This window comes from Astatotilapia calliptera, chromosome 12 (genome assembly GCF_964374335.1).
Source record: "Astatotilapia calliptera chromosome 12, fAstCal68.1, whole genome shotgun sequence".
Classification (NCBI taxonomy): Eukaryota; Metazoa; Chordata; class Actinopteri; order Cichliformes; family Cichlidae; genus Astatotilapia; species Astatotilapia calliptera.
In genome coordinates, this window is record NC_137433.1 from 12,316,503 (window position 1) to 12,334,703 (window position 18,201).

At 40.4% G+C, this 18,201-nt stretch overlaps 1 protein-coding gene across 3 annotated transcripts in view; it reads right to left on the bottom strand.

Annotated features, from left to right (window-relative positions):
* Window positions 1-18,201, bottom strand: part of dock5 (dedicator of cytokinesis 5) — a 37,919-nt gene that overhangs the window by 5,741 nt on the left and 13,977 nt on the right. For all 3 annotated transcript variants that reach the window (XR_013912515.1, XM_026186960.2, XM_026186959.2), the window contains exons 11-43: window positions 18,075-18,147; window positions 15,814-15,956; window positions 15,532-15,657; window positions 15,275-15,399; window positions 13,773-13,871; window positions 13,471-13,543; window positions 13,244-13,347; window positions 12,806-12,986; window positions 12,363-12,460; window positions 12,192-12,281; window positions 10,818-10,918; window positions 10,552-10,686; window positions 10,347-10,458; window positions 9,875-9,945; window positions 9,540-9,646; window positions 9,265-9,401; window positions 7,179-7,274; window positions 6,891-6,989; window positions 6,416-6,586; window positions 6,204-6,304; window positions 4,965-5,023; window positions 4,559-4,713; window positions 4,321-4,406; window positions 3,773-3,929; window positions 3,587-3,627; window positions 3,415-3,505; window positions 3,146-3,268; window positions 2,727-2,816; window positions 2,098-2,202; window positions 1,675-1,816; window positions 551-632; window positions 355-439; window positions 96-182 (exon numbers count right to left, since the gene is read on the bottom strand). Coding sequence is in view for 2 of the 3 variants with exons in the window: in XM_026186960.2 (XP_026042745.2) it covers window positions 96-182; window positions 355-439; window positions 551-632; window positions 1,675-1,816; window positions 2,098-2,202; window positions 2,727-2,816; window positions 3,146-3,268; window positions 3,415-3,505; window positions 3,587-3,627; window positions 3,773-3,929; window positions 4,321-4,406; window positions 4,559-4,713; window positions 4,965-5,023; window positions 6,204-6,304; window positions 6,416-6,586; window positions 6,891-6,989; window positions 7,179-7,274; window positions 9,265-9,401; window positions 9,540-9,646; window positions 9,875-9,945; window positions 10,347-10,458; window positions 10,552-10,686; window positions 10,818-10,918; window positions 12,192-12,281; window positions 12,363-12,460; window positions 12,806-12,986; window positions 13,244-13,347; window positions 13,471-13,543; window positions 13,773-13,871; window positions 15,275-15,399; window positions 15,532-15,657; window positions 15,814-15,956; window positions 18,075-18,147 (3,545 nt within the window). In the remaining variant the exon portion in view is untranslated. The remainder of the gene's footprint in view (window positions 1-95; window positions 183-354; window positions 440-550; window positions 633-1,674; window positions 1,817-2,097; window positions 2,203-2,726; window positions 2,817-3,145; window positions 3,269-3,414; window positions 3,506-3,586; window positions 3,628-3,772; window positions 3,930-4,320; window positions 4,407-4,558; window positions 4,714-4,964; window positions 5,024-6,203; window positions 6,305-6,415; window positions 6,587-6,890; window positions 6,990-7,178; window positions 7,275-9,264; window positions 9,402-9,539; window positions 9,647-9,874; window positions 9,946-10,346; window positions 10,459-10,551; window positions 10,687-10,817; window positions 10,919-12,191; window positions 12,282-12,362; window positions 12,461-12,805; window positions 12,987-13,243; window positions 13,348-13,470; window positions 13,544-13,772; window positions 13,872-15,274; window positions 15,400-15,531; window positions 15,658-15,813; window positions 15,957-18,074; window positions 18,148-18,201) is intronic.

Sequence of the window (18,201 nt, forward strand, 5' to 3'; positions counted from 1 at the left end):
ATAAAGTGTATTTTAGGACAGATTTTAGTGAACCAAACGATGCGACGTAAGAAAACACAGAGTGTGAGCATCAAGGCTTAGTCCAGTGTTCTTACCATTGAGACAGATTTGACTTCAAACCATTTGAGAATCCCTGGGAAGTGATAGGCTGTAATGTATGTTGTTCTCTCGATCCACATGGTCTATAGGGCAGAATAAATAACAATAAAATATAAAGGCTGACGTTTTCATGTCTTCATCAATCTTTGAGGTGCGGCATGTGCCTACACAGGGTTTTTTTCTGCCTTCTTTTAATTTATGAGTGTATGCTTACATATGAGTCATTGCTTTAAAGTAAATTTAAAAAGTCCTAACCGCAAATTCATTGTCTGGGTCCTTTTCACCTTTCCTGAAGGGCCTGGAATACTGGAATTGGTCCACTTCATTGGTTCTGTAATAGCTGGAAAAGAACAGGGAAGGACACCATTGAGTTAGCGCTTTGCCCAGGGAACCATAAATCCCAGGATAGCCACGGGAAAATAAATCAGCCTTTAAGTGTTCTGTTACGCACTTTAATATCTGCTCTGGAACCCCCTTGTCTTTAAACTGCTTCGGCAAAGTGAGAACAGGCTTGACAGTAAAGCACTGGATGTCTGAAGTTCAGCTAAGGATAAGACGAGGGACAATATGAAAAAGCAGAGACAACAAACACAAGTCAAACTCAGTATGGTTTTAAGAGTTTCCTTAATTGGCAAATAAAAGCAAGTGCCTTCTTATTTTTTAAAATTGTACTCCTGAGGTAAGAAAAGAACTCTCACAGTGCTGGTGCTAACATACTCTCTTAGCATGCTAATATGTGCTAACTAGCCATGGACCAAAGCTAAAGCTAAAGCTTTAATGAAGGTATCAGACATACACAATGGTTCTTACATCTGCATTGGTCTGTGAATCTTCAGCTAGACCTGCTTTGATCTTTTGGGGGGTTGGGTTTTTTTGTTACAGAAATACAGAATAGATACAGTGAGGCAAAAAATTGTTTGCACATTCACTCTCTTAGACAAGCTTTCGTAAAATAGTAAAATAGTTCTCCTTTTCTTTGGATTTTACTGCCTTTTGTTCTCTGTCAAAACGATCCCACACTGCTTCACTAATATTGGGATATTGAGGCTGGGACTCTGAGGAGGCCAATCTATGAAGATTTTTGCACTTACTTAATTGATAGTTTATTTTAGATCATTTCCATGCTAAAAAATGATGCCGTTCCTGTTCTGATGAAACTTTTCTGCATTCATAATTTCATCAATGTTAACTAGATCCTCACAACCAAGGGCTGAAATCAAGCCCCGCAATAATGGTTCATGAGTTAGGTGGCATTTTTTTTATGCCTAAATAATTCATAGGTTAAGTAGCTTAACTAGCATTCCTCTGAAAAGGGTCAGATACAAGAACTGGACTGTAATGGGTGAAAAAGCAGCCAATTTCCAAAGAAAAAACTTTGAAAGACATCTATAAGGCCTGCAGAACTATGGCTGAAGACCACATAAAAGAAAGGAAAAGAAAAGAGAAAAAGAAAATCACAAGCAAGTCTGGCTTCTTGGAAGCAAAATATGAAGAAATAAGGGGTGGGTCACAATACTCCATGTCCAAAAATGCTGACATATGATTTAAAAGCATTTTCTTATCATTAAAGGATACACTGTCCTGGGGAGTTGCTAATGTTTTCTTCGGGGGGTGCTGTGCTGGTCATCCGCACGGCATTTGGAAACCGAGAGAGCAGCTTTAAGCTGAAGTCCTCGAGCCACTCATACTCTTTGCCTCTGTAGATGAACATTTTATTCTGCAGCAGAAAGTGTAATTGTGTAACACATCAAATGAAAGTCAATAAGCAGCAAGAATTATGATCAACCTCATTTTCCATGATATACGAGAGGTGTGCATGTGTGATGCTGTATTTGTGCTGACATTCGCTCGTGTCATCAGAAAGCTAATAACCTTTATCGGCATTATTGCACATTGCCCCGAGACATTTTTCAAAAAGCCAGCTCACTGCATAAGCAACGGGTACATAAGGGTTTTTCCTAAGTCTCTATTTATTGAGATAGGTGTTCATTTTCTTACCCTGAGGAAGGACGGGAATCCAAGGCCATAATATCCAACAGCAAAATACTCGGGCTGCGGCCGCATCGCATGCATTATTTTCTCATAGAACTCAGCTTGCTTTTTCTGTAACACAAGCCAAACAAGATTGTAAATACAGTTCAAAGACAGTATTTTGAAATTAAACTAACAGCAGTTACAAAAATAAAACCATTTATAACAGTATTCAAAAAAAGAAATCACTGCAACAAAACTTTCATTATCTTTTACCTAATTTCAAGAAAAGACTTCTGAAGCACAAATATACAAAATGACTAACGCTGAGAGACTTTATAACTAGACTGCACATAATCAAATTAAACTCCACACTATCAGCAGACGCTGTCGGAGTGAAAATGAGCTCAGCAAAAGGTTACCGCACACACTCTCTTCTCTCCTTCCCAGAGAACCGGCTGCAGCCTCGAACGAGCTGGCACATAATTCTTGTCATCACGCTCATTTAAATTAGTATTAATGAGGCCATAAACAATGAGAGTCTGCACTTTATATCAGTTGTTTTCCCTATCTGTTTATGAAGGTGACTTTCTCTGAGGTTTCAGTAATCACAGTGCTTTATTTGCAGTACTCAATTCTAAAGCATCTCTTCTTACCAGTAGCTGGCTCAGCTCCATGAAGTCAAACATGTGGCTCTCGTGCATCTTGGCCAGCTGTTTGCCCAGCTCAATGGCCTTTTCCCACATCTGAGAAGACACATGCACCACTCGGTCATAAGAGGGACTACTGTAAACATAACACAAGGTATACTTCGCCATCTGGTTCCCCCTGCTGTTCTCGGTAAAAACCCCTACCTCACAGCTTCGGGGGATAACAGTTGATGCTTCATGCGCTAACTACTGAGAAGCCTAAACGCTGTCACAACTCAAGAGTCTTGTGGCTGGGTCTGTGTTTTTGTTGCTTTTGCAACTTCCTGAGAAGTTTGCCAATGTTGACTTACAGAACAGACATTCTCTGGAGTGGTTTAAGCCTCATGCTAAGACAACAGCTCACATGTAGAGCAGCTAATAATCACCTTGCCCTTGTCCAAGTAACATATAATATCCTGGAAGAGCCTCTCTTTCAGCTCCTGCTGGGTCCACACATGCTCCCCGTCTCCCCGAGGTATCAGATGAGCTGCGCAAGGTTTGTCGGACCACTGCGTTAAAGCAAATAACCATAAATAAGCATTCAGTTCACCATTTAGAAGCACACTTGAAAAAGATTAAACAGCTCAGACTTTAAAAAAAAGATCTCTCTGTCAAAAAAAAAAAAAAAAAAAAAAGGCTTTGTTGTGTCAGAGACCTCCAGTAATTCGGCATGCAGCAGCAGAGTATAGGCTGCCTCTGTGTAGTTCTCACAGTCCAGGTGCAAATCTCGCAGCTTGTACAAGTACCTGTTACAAGAGCACAGCGGTTAGACACAGCTCGCCCATTAGCCTGCAAACCAATAGGCTTTACGTCTCAATCTGACACACCTAATGTAAATGTCCTCCCTCTTCTTCTCTTTGTAGAAATTCTGCAGGAAGGAAAAAAAAAAAAAAAAAAAGAGGGAAAATTTGATGCTTTTTCTTTAAACATTTTCTTTCAAGCTATTTGCATAGGTGATTGCTTTATATTGCAAATAGCATTACACCTTTGGTTAATATAGGCAGAGGGCATACCAGCACATTGACGGTGCAGCTCATGCGGTGCTCGGGGCTCTCATCGTGTGTGATGGTGCGGTACGCCAGTAGATTCTCCAGCAGGCTGCTCAGCAGCAGAGCCAGCTCTTCTCCTGACTGGGACAGGTATCTGTGGCGTCTGCAGTGCTCCAATAATCTACACATACCCAACAAAACAAAAGTCATTTATAGACCACTCTTCAATTGTAAAGGTAAATTTCTAGTTCATCACTTTGCTAAAGCCCGACTTTCTTTCTGACAAACACAATAAAATTTGCTTTATTATTCCAGAATGGTACATTCTGTCCCTGAGAGACATCGCTTTATTAGACACTGCTTACAATTCTAACAGACTACCTCGCTCTTCTGGCTCCTTGAGAGCCGAATCAAAATACAATCAGAAAGGCCTTTGTATTATTTTTTGAAGCAATCCTATGCGAATCCCTTTTTGAGAAAGAATCAGTGCTTTTCATCAGTGCGGTGTACTCCTTAAACAGATTCGGGTAAAAGAAATCTTTGCTGTTTGATCTGCTCTTCTTCTGGCTTACGTTTTCTCCAGCAGGACTTTGTACTGCTCATCCCCTCGGCCTCCCTCTACCTCTTGATCCAATTTTGTTATCAATTCATTTTCAAACTGCAAAGATGAAAAGAAAATTTAAAAAATAAATAAAGTAACCAAGGCCACCATCACACAAGCATCACAAATGTCATATTTAGCCAGGAGCAGCTTTCGCAGAATTCAAACAAAAACCACCAAAGTGGCGAACTTCTGAGGCAGATTTTCACCGTTTCAAACGTGTGTCCAGGGCTGAAGTTGTGCTCGCACTGCATCATATCAAAGAAGATTGGGATGGTGGCTTTCCTCAGTTCGGGCTCAGGCACTAATGTGACCTCCAGAATGGGTCCGACCATAGCTGGGATGAACTTCATTTTGTGGGGGCCTGAGGGACAACGAACATTATCACACAGAAACATCATAGTGTTATTTGAGGAGGCAATAAACCACATCTTCATTCTCAACAAAGAGAGGACAAATCTAATAATGTGGCAAACAAAACAACAACAAAATATGAAGCCGGACAATAAAAAATATTGTCTTGTTATTCCCCTTGCATTACTTGCAGGGAATGAATACACAGTTCCACAAACTCTGTGATAACAGAAGCATTACCAGATGGTCCAGCACACTCACCGAGATTATACCACATATCTCTGATCTTAAATCCAATAGTCTTCCTCATGTCTCCGTATCTGCAGCAAAATTCAATCAAAGCGTTGTTAAAATATGCTCTACAACCACAACAAAAGTGGCATAAGAGGTGTGCAAATGGGAAATGATGACAAAATGCAGTCATTTGCATATGATTTAAATCTTATATTTAACTGCAGAAAGGAAAACAAAAAATAGAACAAATAATTATCAGACCACATCCTACCTCGTAGTACCATATCACCCATATAGAGCAGCTCACTTGCTTGCTAGAGTATTTAAAAGTAAAATGGGAGGCAGAGCCTTCAGCTTTCAGCCACCTCTTCAGCTTCCAGTTTGGATTCGGTAGATCATAAAGGGCCATCTGATTGCTGGGTCTGTATTACTGTATGGTCTGTACAATGTAAAGCACCTTTAGGCCACTGTTGCTATTATTTGCGCTATATCAATAAAATTGAATCAAAAACTCTCTTGTTCTTTTAGTTTGAGAAGCTGGCAGATAAGGACCTGTGAGGTATCTGTCAAACTCCTGTAGGTACTCTGGCTTCCCACTAAAACCAGTTTGTTTAAATGGAGTGGTACATACTGTTGAATTACCAGGATACCCTTTATTTCTTAGAACTTGAGAAGAACATTAGATTTCAATTTTTTTGGTCCATTTTAACACTATAATTTGACCCGCAGAGCCTGATTCTCCACCCGCTCCACTAACCAAATTTACCACTTCTTTAATCAATGCAACAGCAGACGTAATAGGAATGGGGTTTTCAAATGATTAATCAGTCTTTTAATGTGATGAACTTGAGTTCGGTAGCACAATGTGCCACAGGAGAACAGAAGTAATGGTTGCTAACGAGGCCCAATGTATGCCTTTGTAGATACTCCATTAAAAAATTCATAAATGATTTATGATGAATTATTCCATTAATCATTATTTGCCATTTACAAGATTTCCAATCAATTTCAGGTTACATTAGAAGAAAACAAATATGCTTTCAAAAATAAGGACTTTTCAAAACAAAAGTGATGCCAGTCTTTTTTTTCCTTGTATTGTGTATTAAAAATAAAAATGAAAACACATTTATTCTTCAGCATTTAATATGCTTTTCTTCCATATTTAGCCAATTATAAAACGCACTCTATTTTTGTTTACATTCTACACAACGCACAATCTGCTTGTTATCTTTAATAACCTGTCTGATGAATAGTAAATGGTCTCACTTGTTCAGTATCTTGTTTCGTTTTTCTTGAGAGAAGGACTCCAGCTGCAGCGTCTTGTGAGTGAGAAACGCCACGGTCAAATGAAAGTAGTTATTCCACAGCTGCGAGGGGAAGCAGGGTTTTCAAATATTAATACCATAATTAACCGATTTCGAGTTTGTGTTTAATAAAGAATGTAACCTCTACTGAAGCAGGAGGAGGACGAGACTAACCTGGAGTTCAAAATGCGCCTTGTCCAGGAAAAACTTGTTAAGGACGTCTGAGTACAGGTTAATGGCCCTGAGGAAGACTCCCATCTGCACCAGGTTCATGACCATCCAGTCAGCGGGGAAGACATTTCCCATGAGGTCTTTAAACATGATGAATGTCTCCATGAGGAAGTCCTTGGGTCAAAAGTACAATAAAATCATTACTGCATGGGTTTACTCTCCAGCCCTTTAAAGAAATATAATAAAACCTGCCAAAAATTCACAGCACTGCAACTACACGTCAGTCAGGCATAATGGTCCCACGGCTTAATTAAGGCCCACGGACATCCTCATCATGCGTGCTTAATCCACTGCATGAAATGTCTAGAATCAATATTCTCTTAAGGAGCAGTAAGTGGCCTGGGTGGTTTAAAGCCCATTATTGATGAGATGCTTCAGGACAAGCTGTAGCCAAGAGGGGAGGAACCAAGACACTTACAATGATATCCTGTCTCGTCTTGAAGGTGCTGATGTAGTGGGAGTAATGCATGTCGTCCATTTGTTTGAGGATCGCCGTCATGCAGGCGAGATAGTGACCCTGCCACAAGAGAGAGACAGTCAAATATCTTTAAAGTAAAAAAAAAAAAAAGACACTTTCAGCACATATTTTACATATTCAGCTATATATATATAGCCATTGTTCATGTCAGTGCCATTAATATTAAAACCAATGCTGACAATGTGGTTGTCAAGGACACATTTCAGCTGTAATATGAGTGTGTCTTACAATGAGAGGAGATGATCGGTCCATGCTGATGACAGTGCGATTAACCCTGCGAAGAAGCCTCTCCATTATCAGCTGAACGTGCCCCCTGGTTGGACCCTGCGCAGACAGAACAGCTTCAGGCACCGTTACCAGCGACGTAGACGTGCTGTCACAGACTGACAGAATCCCTTTTTGTTAAACTGTTAACAGGGGCGCTTTCATTATTTTTGAAATACTCAGCTTTGACAGTATTTGTCCCCGTGGAGATGAATGAAATTCCCTTTGCGGTGCCCACAGTATTTAATTTTAAAATAGACACACACGCGCACATACACACATAAAATATAATAACTCAATCAATTAGTGGATTGATTCACTAATTCCAGTTGTCAAGCATTTCTGTATCAGAAACTTTCATGTCTGGATTTTAGTCATATTAGAGTAAAAATTCAAGAGAAAAATTGTGGTCGTCCACCCCCCCCCATTTCTGACTAACAAGTAGTTGTGGCAACTAACTGCTCCTCAGGTGGTTGAGAGTGCAACAACCTCAACCTCTGTGTGACCTCTGGTTTCCTGGTGGAATCCGTCTCTAAACCATCACGGCCTGATTCGTGCTGACTGCAATCACTCTCAGACAAACTGGCGAAGGCTTGTAAATAATAGCAGACTGCTGCCGCACGTTCCAGCTAATCACAGTCATTCTGTTCCAATGAGTTCAGAGTTGGAACTCAACTCAACTGGTTGCCATCGGGTTGTATTCTGGTTATAATGCTTTATATAAGAGAGGCTACGTCATTTTGCAGTTGAATTGCTGTCCTGCAGCAATTATGTCCCTGTTTGTGGGGGAATGTCTGAAATCCTGTTACAAATCCACGTGGTTCTGGCTGGATTATGAATATGAATAGTTATTGTACATTTTGTGTACATGCAGAAGGCTCCAGATTTGTGATTTTTACCAGATTGCATGAAATTGACCACATTCAGTTGCAAACTAAATTAATCAGGATTAATTTATGCTTTCTGGCAATGGAAAGAAAACTTAGAAACAATTCAAAAATACAAACAAATGTGTACAACCTATAAGAGACTGCCAGCTCTAAGGTTTTTAGCGTTTTAATGGATTCAGCTCTAAATTTACTGACACCACGTTGTCAGCTTGGCTACATTTTTGACCACAAAGCTGAGTGTAAACTCAGCAGCAGTTTGCATATCACCAAGCTACACACGAAGCCTGCTCTCTCATCTAAACAGTAAAAAGATACTGCAGTGGGATTTGTTGAATTTATTGCTTTCTACTTTATTACTCTGTCATGCTTGTGCTGAATCATCCTTTGACATAGCTCTATTTTTGGAATTCGTGAATATGGGCAGGTCGCTGGTCTGTTGTGGTCTGCTGTTTTTCTTTAGGTATAAAATAAAAGGATGAAATAATTTAATGTGTATTTTTCATATTTATCAACGTTAGAAGGTAGGCTTCACACTAGTAAATGTAGGTTTGTGGATTATCCAGACAACCTATGTGGGAAGTGATGTGACTGCCATTTTTCTTCTCACTGGAGCATCAAAGAAGGTAATTCCATTCATCTCCGGTATAATAGGGTGGGGGGGGAGAGAGGAAAAGTCACTAGAGAGCAATATTTCAAAACCTAGGCAAGTAAAAGTCAAACTGGGATAACTAGATGTTCCACTTAACCATCCATCCATCCATTTTGAACAGCTTATCTTGGATAAGCACAACAGTGGCAGCAGGGTAAGCAGAGCAGCCAAGACATTCCTATCCTTAACTACATCCTCCAGCTTCTCCAGAGGATCGCAGACTCCTCCAGGTTAGATGAGATCTATAATCCCTCCAGCATGCTATGGGTCTGCCTAAGGCTTTTTTCTCCAGTTAAAAGTACTAAGATAAAATCTAAAAATAGGCTCAATTCAATCCAACTGGCTCCTTGTGATGGTAAAGAGTAGCAGTTTTTCTTTGTGATCCCCATGGATACCTAAGCTCTTTACGCTCTCTGTGGATAAATTGAATTTTGGCAGCTCGTATCGACCACCTCATTTCTGACGAGATAATTCCTACGGTAATTTGGACGTGAACCAGTAATTGCCTCACCACGTCTTTGCGGTCCAGGTTGTCCAGCACTGTGCTGAGCAGCTGGACGCAGGCCTCGTAGTCTGGTTTAGTCGAGTGGTCGTCCAGCTGCCCACTCAGCTGATCGGTAACAAGCGGCAGAAGCACATCTCGACACTCTGAGGGAACACGGCACATTTCCCGTTAATGGATCTAACCTAATAAACTTGTACGCAAGTGTAAAAGTTGTTTTTCCTCTTTCATCTCGTACGAAATGTCATCACAGGCTTTTTTTTTTGAGCCTCAAGGACTCCTACCTGGCTGCCTGAAAAGGTCACTCTCCACCATTTTACACATGCAACCAAGCTTCTGACGCACGAGCTGAGAGTCGGGAATGCTCTCGATGAACTTCGCGAGGAGAACGCTGAAAGAAAAAGAGGCAAAAGAGCAGCTGTGACAATTTTAATGCTATTCACATTTCACATCCAGTAATTATAGTCACAGAGGACTAATGAGCCGCACACACGACGGGTTGATTTTACTGCGGCAAGAATTGAGGAAAAACGCCTCCTTTGCTCAGAAGTAAATATGACAATTTGCACGTAGACAGGCAATTATCATTTCCCGCTGTGCAAACTCTCTGGAGAGTTACCTGAGCTCCACAGGATCAAACACAGTCTGGATGTCATTAATGATGCTGGGGAGGTATTTCAATATAGCCCCCTGAAAAAAAGAAAAGAATCAGGTCTCATCAGGCTGAAGACGATTTTTATTCTCTAGTCAAACAAGCTTTTTAACTGAGCTTGTTCCTCACCTCATCGAGCCCGCCAGCAAAGAGCTCACATTATTTTGCAGTTAATTTGTACAGCTTCCTCCATAACTTGTGTACAACAGTGTAACACATTTTTCACAGCTGGATTGCTGCAGTTATTGAACAGCAGCAGCAGAAAAACAGAGACCAAAAACCAAAATAATATCTTCATAAAGTCTGACCAGCTGCATTTTAGTTCCATTGTAAAGCTAGACAAATGGCTTTTTGGTTAAAAATAAATAAATAAATACAATTATAAAATGCTTCCACATGATATATTTAGTTCCTAAACACACAAACACCTTCAATGTACCTTTATCTTTACTCCCTCATCCAGCGGTCTGTCCATGAGAGAGTTGAAAGAGAGGAAGAGGGTGCGGATGGAGTTGAAGAAAGCGTCTCCGTCCTCGCTGTTCCCATAGAACCTGCAGTAAAAACACCACCATTAAAACACAAGAAGTCACCCTCCGAATGATGGAAATGCTGAGTGGATTCTTGTGTTGCAGTGCTTCTCACACCTGAGATAGAGGACTCGGGACTGTACAATAAACCTGAACAGGTACTTGAGAGCTTTGAGTGCAGCATAGAGTCTCTCAGTCAGGCCAGGCTCTTCAGCATGGCCCACATAGTAGTTAAGCACCCCGGTTAGCTTCCTGAGAAAGTGAATCAGTTAGACATTAAGGTCTAAGGGGGTAATTATGGTGTGGGAGGAGAAGAAGAGCTGAAAGAATTAAGAATAAACAGCACAAGCTATTAAAAGTATAAATATAGAACGGGGACTCACACGTAAGCCAAGGTGGCGCTGAAGTGCTTGTTGATGTAGGTTTCCAAGACGGGGTTAAAGTGCTGGAATTTGATGTCGCCAATAAGAGTAATTATAAATACCTGGATAAAAGCAAAAGGAACAAGGAGGAAATAAAACTAAAGTCTGTGCAGATTAAAACAGTTCATAAAGGTTATCATTTTATGTAAATGAAAAGTTGTTCACTCCTCTAACGTTATAGAAAGGCTGTATCAAGTAGGCGCTAATGCAAACACAGCATCACACAGTCACTACTTCACACGAAGTGCCAGGTTTTGGTAAAAAAGTATTAGTTCAAACAATCGGAAAAACATCAAGAGGCAAATGCGCTCAAAGCTGCTATGAATGGCCATATTTCATAAAGTCTGCCATCACAGACAAGAGGGAGGCATGATATGATTTAAATATAGAGATGACAACACACATTTTCATACAGCGCGTCCTAGAAGGCATTCACAGCGTTCCACTTAGCTGTTTGCACGAGAAGTGCCAGATTCAGTTATGTTACAAACGGAAGAAAACAGAGAGACGAGAAAGTTTTAACCCCGATTACTCTGTCACCATCGCACAGCCTGGGTGTGAAAGTCAGATTGCTGCTTTCAGGAGTCATAGTAATAATAAACAGTGGGATCTTGCCAACCTTGGCATAAAAAAAAGAAAGTGTGTGTGTGTTTGCGGGGGTAGGGATCAATCATCTCACAAGCAGTTCTGATGGACTACGCTGGAGCATTAAACGTGTTCAAAAGCCAAAAACACTGGGTGGCTTTTAAGAAGCAGGCACAGGAACTGCATTTATCATCAAGGCTGGTGATCGCAGCAACTTTCGCACAATTTTTGTAAATTTCAGAATGAATTTAAATTTGGGAAGGAAAAAAAATTCTAAACTTGTGAAATCAGTTCAGTTTTATTATTATGACTCATTTTCATCCCTGTGAACTGATTCAGCCTGAGAGAACCCAAACTGAAACTCAACAGTAGGATTTAACACATACTGACACTGGCTGCTGTTGCATGTAAACTTTTTTTTTTTGTCAGCTGTCTTTGATGTGTTTTGATCAGCTGACTGAAAATGGGCATATATACTGTACAGTTTGTTCACTGCAACAACAACAGTGCCTGTCATTGGGTAGCCAGAGGACATTGACAGGAAGAGCTCAGCAAGACACTAATCAGGTTAAATCATTTACATTTGATTTGTTGTTTATACTGATGGGATTATGAAAAGGTTTGTTCCACACCCCTGCAATTAAGCAATGGGTTGATCCCAATTATGGAGTGTTTTAATTGTGTTTGGGCTTTTAAACTGATGAGAATCCTAATATTAGGCTATATGCAATTGTAGCTCCTGTGACTAACCAAGGCATTAAACACCGGAGTGTCAAAGGTGTCCTTTTCTGAGGTTTCCATCATGATGTTGAACAGGGCATCGAGAGTGTCCTGGAGGAACTGTGGATTAAACAAAAACCTGTTACAACAATGCCATTAAATACAGTGTTCTAAAACACTCTAGATAATTTTTGTGCATACTTTAACTATCTCGCTTCCTTCCACCTCCATGAGTCTTTGCAAAATCTGGTCAAGATCCTCAGTGTTAGACCTCCAGTTCAAAAGGCCGAGTAGATCCACTAAAGGAGAAAGGGGAGAAAACAAATGAACACACAAAAAGCAGCAGGAGCAACGTCTCCTCTGTTGCCACATCACTTAATGTAATCCACATTAAAAGGCAGAAATTTCAGCATTAATTGAATCAGAAATGCATCAGACAGCATCAACACATCAGCAAAATATTGGCAACACGGATCACTTTAATTAATTTCAAAGCCATCAGCAGGGAGGTCAAATGACAGTATGCTTAGCTATCCATCAACAAAGCTGTTTCATTTCTTAAAACACCACTTGTGACAGGACATCTTTTCATTATGACAGGCTGGAAGGGTGGCAGAAAAAATAAGAGATGAGCCAGATGGTACCATTCTGAGTGAGTTTAGTGGAGCAGGTGAGTGTGGCAAGCTGGAAGCTGTCCTTAGTCACAGGAATGACTCCTGAATGGTGGAACGGCTTTCCCGTTTGCTTCTCCTTCTCCTCCACTTCCGCCCAGGTTGCTGGCAAGGTGAGATAAACCTTAGCATCCTCTGCTTTTTTCACGTCAACCTAGGAAAAGTCAGAAACTAGGGAATGAATCATGAGGTTTCACTGATCAATGGAAATCTAATTTCATATTTATTGACTCTGGAGAGATTCATGAATAATCCATCTACCCATTGTCAGCTATTCAAGACAGGCTTTTTGCATAATTAGATAAAAGCAATAAACATTCTCTTGCTTATCTTAAAGCTCAATGAATTACCTTTAACACAGCATAAATATGTGAAAAGCATCCTGTCCTATACATCATTCCGCAACAATACCTTATAGACGATAAGATCGTGTCTGCCATCTCTCAGCGTGGTTCCGTCTCCTCTCATAAGCCGGACGAAGGCCATGCCAAAGGGCTTCTCTGACTTGTCCCTAGCTGAAGGGCACATAGGAGCATAAAGATGGGAACTCATCCAAGAACACTCACACTAGCTGTGTTTAACATGGTGGCAGCATTACACGTGGGTGTTTGTCATACAAATAAGGCACAGTCACTCACAGTCCTGGGAGGATCTGTGTCTAAACATCACCCTCAAGTGGCAGCGGCACACGTCTTCAATGGGAATCGTCACCTTGCAAGGACAAGGAAAAAAAAGGTACTGGAATTAGGAAATGTGCTAATACAGGATTATGCATATGGAACAAATGCAGTTGGGAGATTTACATATAGCGCATTCAACCAATGCAGTCCCAACAGATTATTGTATAAATTGAGCCACAGCAAATCCATTTTGAAAAGAAATCTCATTAGATAACATGACGGCACAGAGCTGCTCATGTGGGTGCTTGCTGTGAGCTTACCTTCGCTGTTTCATTCCAACAAGGCTGCTTCACCTGGTAGTAAATGACAGACTTGTACTCCGTTATGCCATCATAACCGGCTCCAGGGAATATGGCTTTCTAAAGACATTAAAGGAAGAGATTAGTTTACATGACAGGAACATCTTCAATGTTCTTTCTGCTGTTTTCAATTGTCTCTAACTTTTTTCTTTTTTGGTTAAAGTACAGCAAAGCACATAAATTGCTACATGTAATCAATACAGAGTTACAAAATGTCAGTTATCAGTTAGATAATGATGCAGCAATACGGATGGTCTCCCACCAAAGGATTTTAAGAAACAATTTAGCTTGAATAATTTGGTAGATCCCTCCTTCACATCATCCACTGCCGCTTATCTGAGTTTGGGTCATAGTTGAAGCCCCAACTTCCCTCACCCAAGCCACCTCTTCCAGCTCATCTCAAGGGACACAGAGTTGTTTCCAATCCAGCTGAGAGATATAATTTCTCTGTTGAGTCCTAGCTCTGCCCTGGGGCCTCCTCCTATTAGGACTTGCCCGAAACTAGTTGGTTTCCAAGAGGCATCCTAATCAGATGCCTAATCCACCTCAACTGGCTCCTTTCAATGTCAAGGAGCAGCAGTTCTACTCCAAGTCCCTCTCAAATGACTGAACTCTAACCCTATCACTTCAGGGAGAACCCTGCTACCCTTTGAAGCAAACTCATTTATCTGCAACCTAATTTTTTCAGTCACTACCCAGAGCTCATGACCAGAGGTGAGGGTAGCAACTTAGATTGGCCAATAAGTCGTCTGCTTTGCTTTAACAACAGATTATTACAATGTCTGCTTCACTGAGGACGTGGCGCCAATCTGTTTGTCAATCTCATGCTACACTCTCCCATCACTTTTGAACAAGACAGCAAGTGACTCAAATCCTCCATTTGGGGTAGTAATTCATCCTGGTCTAGGAGTGAGCACTCCACCCTATTTTGAGTGGCCTCAGACTTTGAAGGTGTTGATTCTCATTCCAACAGTCCCACACTTTGCTGCTAGTTATGACGTTATCATGGATATCATTGGATTGGAAAGACAAGTCTCATTCTGGAGACACTCATATGGATCTTAAAAAGCTGCAGGTATTTATTAAACCAATGGGAAGAATTCTGCAAATAGCTGGAAGCAACAAAGCAAGCTTCAACTCCAAATTATGTTTTACAAAATCCACAATAGGGCATATTTATTGGTGAATCTCATCAATAATCTCTAACAGAGAGGTATGGGGCAACTTGAGTAAGTGAACTGTGCTTTCCAGTTTTTATAGACTAGTGTTTACTAAACAGAAAAAAAACAGAACTTCTGATTGTTGATAAGTGAAATAGAACACTTTTCTATCTTTAGGGCTGTCCACAACCACATGTATACTGTCACAATTATATGACTTATATAAAGATGCCATTCAGTAAGCTGCATTAAGATCAAATTAAATTACATTTTTTTTAAATGTCATTCACTGGTCTATTTTACCTCCATGGGATTGCCTTCATCATCGTGCACACTCAGTATGACCTCTACATTTTTGGGGGTCTTCTTTTTACCACGGTCAAATTCTCCTTGTAGCAAGGTTACATAAATATCATTCCTCACGTTTCCTGGATGAGGGATAACAGACGATCAGAAGGTTGTGTTGAGAAATTTTAAAAAAAGCCCCTCACAGCTTCGTGAGCAATTAAAATGAGCATGACCGTCGTGAGAACTGCCCATCAACAAAGGCTTTAATTCACCAGGGAGGATGATTTCTGGAAAGCCCATTTTCCTGACGATAGCGGTGCTGCGGTCCACAAAGTGGGGGTAGTCCTTTCTGACTTGGGCAAGGTCCCCTGGGAGAAGCTTCATGGTCACAAACAGCCCTGCCAGCAAACATGTAAAGAAATTCAATGAGGCAGACTGCACCTTGCAGACCCCTCACACATCAATTATTTTCCTCAAAGCAAAAAAAAAGGTCAATTTAGAGCAACCCTCTAAAATCACAGGGGAACACACTGTCTGTGAGCACTTCATTTTACCCTGGCCTTTGTGATTGACCTCCCGCGTGGCAATGACTTTGTTGAAGACAGCTGTGAGGGGCTCATTCTCTCCTATGACTCGAGAAGGGATGCGCGGAGACATGATGAGCTGCCTCTGACGGATGTAGGTTTCCATAGCTATCCTAAGAAGGAAATATAGAGGTGACAATACAATGAAAGTAAAAAAAAAAAAAAGAATCAACTGCCAGCATCTTTGACAGGTGACAAACAAATGGACGGAAGAGCTGCGAAGGCACTGTGAGGCTTTCTGGAGTTTTTGACAACACGCACCATCTCTCCCAGATCCCTGCTGCTCTGCTCGAGTGACTACAGCAGAGAAAATCTGCTTAAAATACTAGCACTACTCTAACTTTTAATAAGACAAACACCAATGTGTATAAATTTGAAATCTCTTTATAGATTTCCAAAAAAAGAATCGATCAGTTTTGATCTTTAAAGTACTTTAAAGCCCTTGACCACATTTTTAGTTTACAGTTACACTACTATGGAAGTACTCAGCGAGGTTAGCCAAACATCTTTGTATCAGAAAACAGAATTACACAGTGCCGACACTGTAATTACACAGAAGGGAATAATCACAAAACTCTATTGTAGTGGTTTAGTAACAAGGAACAAGGAAAGCAGAAACGTGTCAGCTAAGGTTTCACTGTCAGGTTTCTGTGTGCTGCAAAAGCATATATCACATTAAATCAATGAAATGTTGTGTTTTTACTCTTCTACAATGTTGGATTAGCTTTCAGTTCTCCAACACCATGCTATGGCTAGTCTGCTCTACCTGTGACTGCAGGTTAACACAGCAGATCGGGGTGTTAATCAAGGGCCAAAATAGGCCCAGCAAAAGGTCCCAGCTGGTCCACTGGATGGCTTTTTAAGGTGTAAAATTAGCAGAGAAAGAAAATCAATGGGTTTTTTTTGTTTTTTTGGAGGGGTTACTTTATTTTGCACCACAAAGCATGGTGTTACAGGCTGTTAAGGACGAGTCGCATCACGAGAGCTGTTGTCCAAACCATTAATTTAATCTGAGACAGAGGTCTGAATCATCATCACTTTTACAGCCTTCTTGCCGACAAAGACATCACCCAAGGCTTTTACATAATGATATTAGACTAAGACAGTTAAGCCGACACACTGTGCTGACAGCAAACTGAATGTAGAAAAACTGAGACGTGTTGTTGTAACTGCATTTTTCTTGCAGCATCTCATGCTGTTTTGTAAATGGAAAGTTTATTAAATATGAACGTTTATGTATCTATGAACGTTTTTTTTTTATATGTTAGGTTATTATTTAGTTATTCTACTTCACCAGACCAGCTCAGATTAAACTGGGCAATGTGTGTCCCAAGATGTAAGGTGAACTCTAGAGTTTGCTACAGACAGCTTGCCAAAACTGGTGATCTCAATCGGTTCCATCTCACAGCCTTTCACCATGTTCAATGCTCAGGAGAAAAATGTAACAGTGTCTCGTTGTAGTTATTTATTTATTTATTTTTATCTTGTGTTCAATTAAAAATTTACTTACCCTGGTCTATTTATATTTACCTAATTGTTCGTACAGTGCGAAAACATTTACTCTGTTAATGAAATGAAAAAAAAAATCATTAACCTGTCAAGGCTGGAAAGCTTAAAACGCTCAGCGGTGCAATCTTTCCTTTGTATATGTCCAAACAAAAACTAATATTTATCTGAAGGCTTGCATATTTCCTGTCAGATACAAAGCACATAGGGCCAAAGTCTTTCAAGATAAGAAGGATGCCACGAATTGAAAATTTAAATCAGTATTATTTTTTGGTCTCTACCTTCTCAAAAAGACAGAGTGATCTGTTCTAGAGTGAAAAGAAAAGAAAAACTGAGGTTAAAACTTGGTAAAATTTGTACAGAAGCCAGAAATGAGTCGAGATATTTTTGGCTCTCTTCCATCTACGATCCCTGTGAACATATGACTGTCATTGTTTATCTCCCCCCTCCCCCTCCAGTTTGTAGGTGCCCTAAAAACATGATCTTGAAGCTTCTCTTTCATTTAGAACTGCAAAAAGTGTTTTGTCCTTGAAATACAGTGTAGGAAAAGTCGAACTGCAGCCTTGGAAAAAGAAAAAAAGCAAACGTAATGGAACACAGTTGGCAGTAAGTATAACTCGAGAGCTATTCATGTTCTTATGAATTATTTGTGCTCAATTGAGTTGCGTTACAAAACAAGACCGAGCCTGTAAACAGCAAAAATATGACAACATTAGAGGACTCACTGCTGAAAGGGGATGAAATGCTGTTTGTCCTCGTCATCTATTTTGCCGTGGGCAATGTCTGTTATGTCCATAACTGCAATGACAAACACATTGACACATTCACAGTAAGGATGCAGACTGAAAAAGA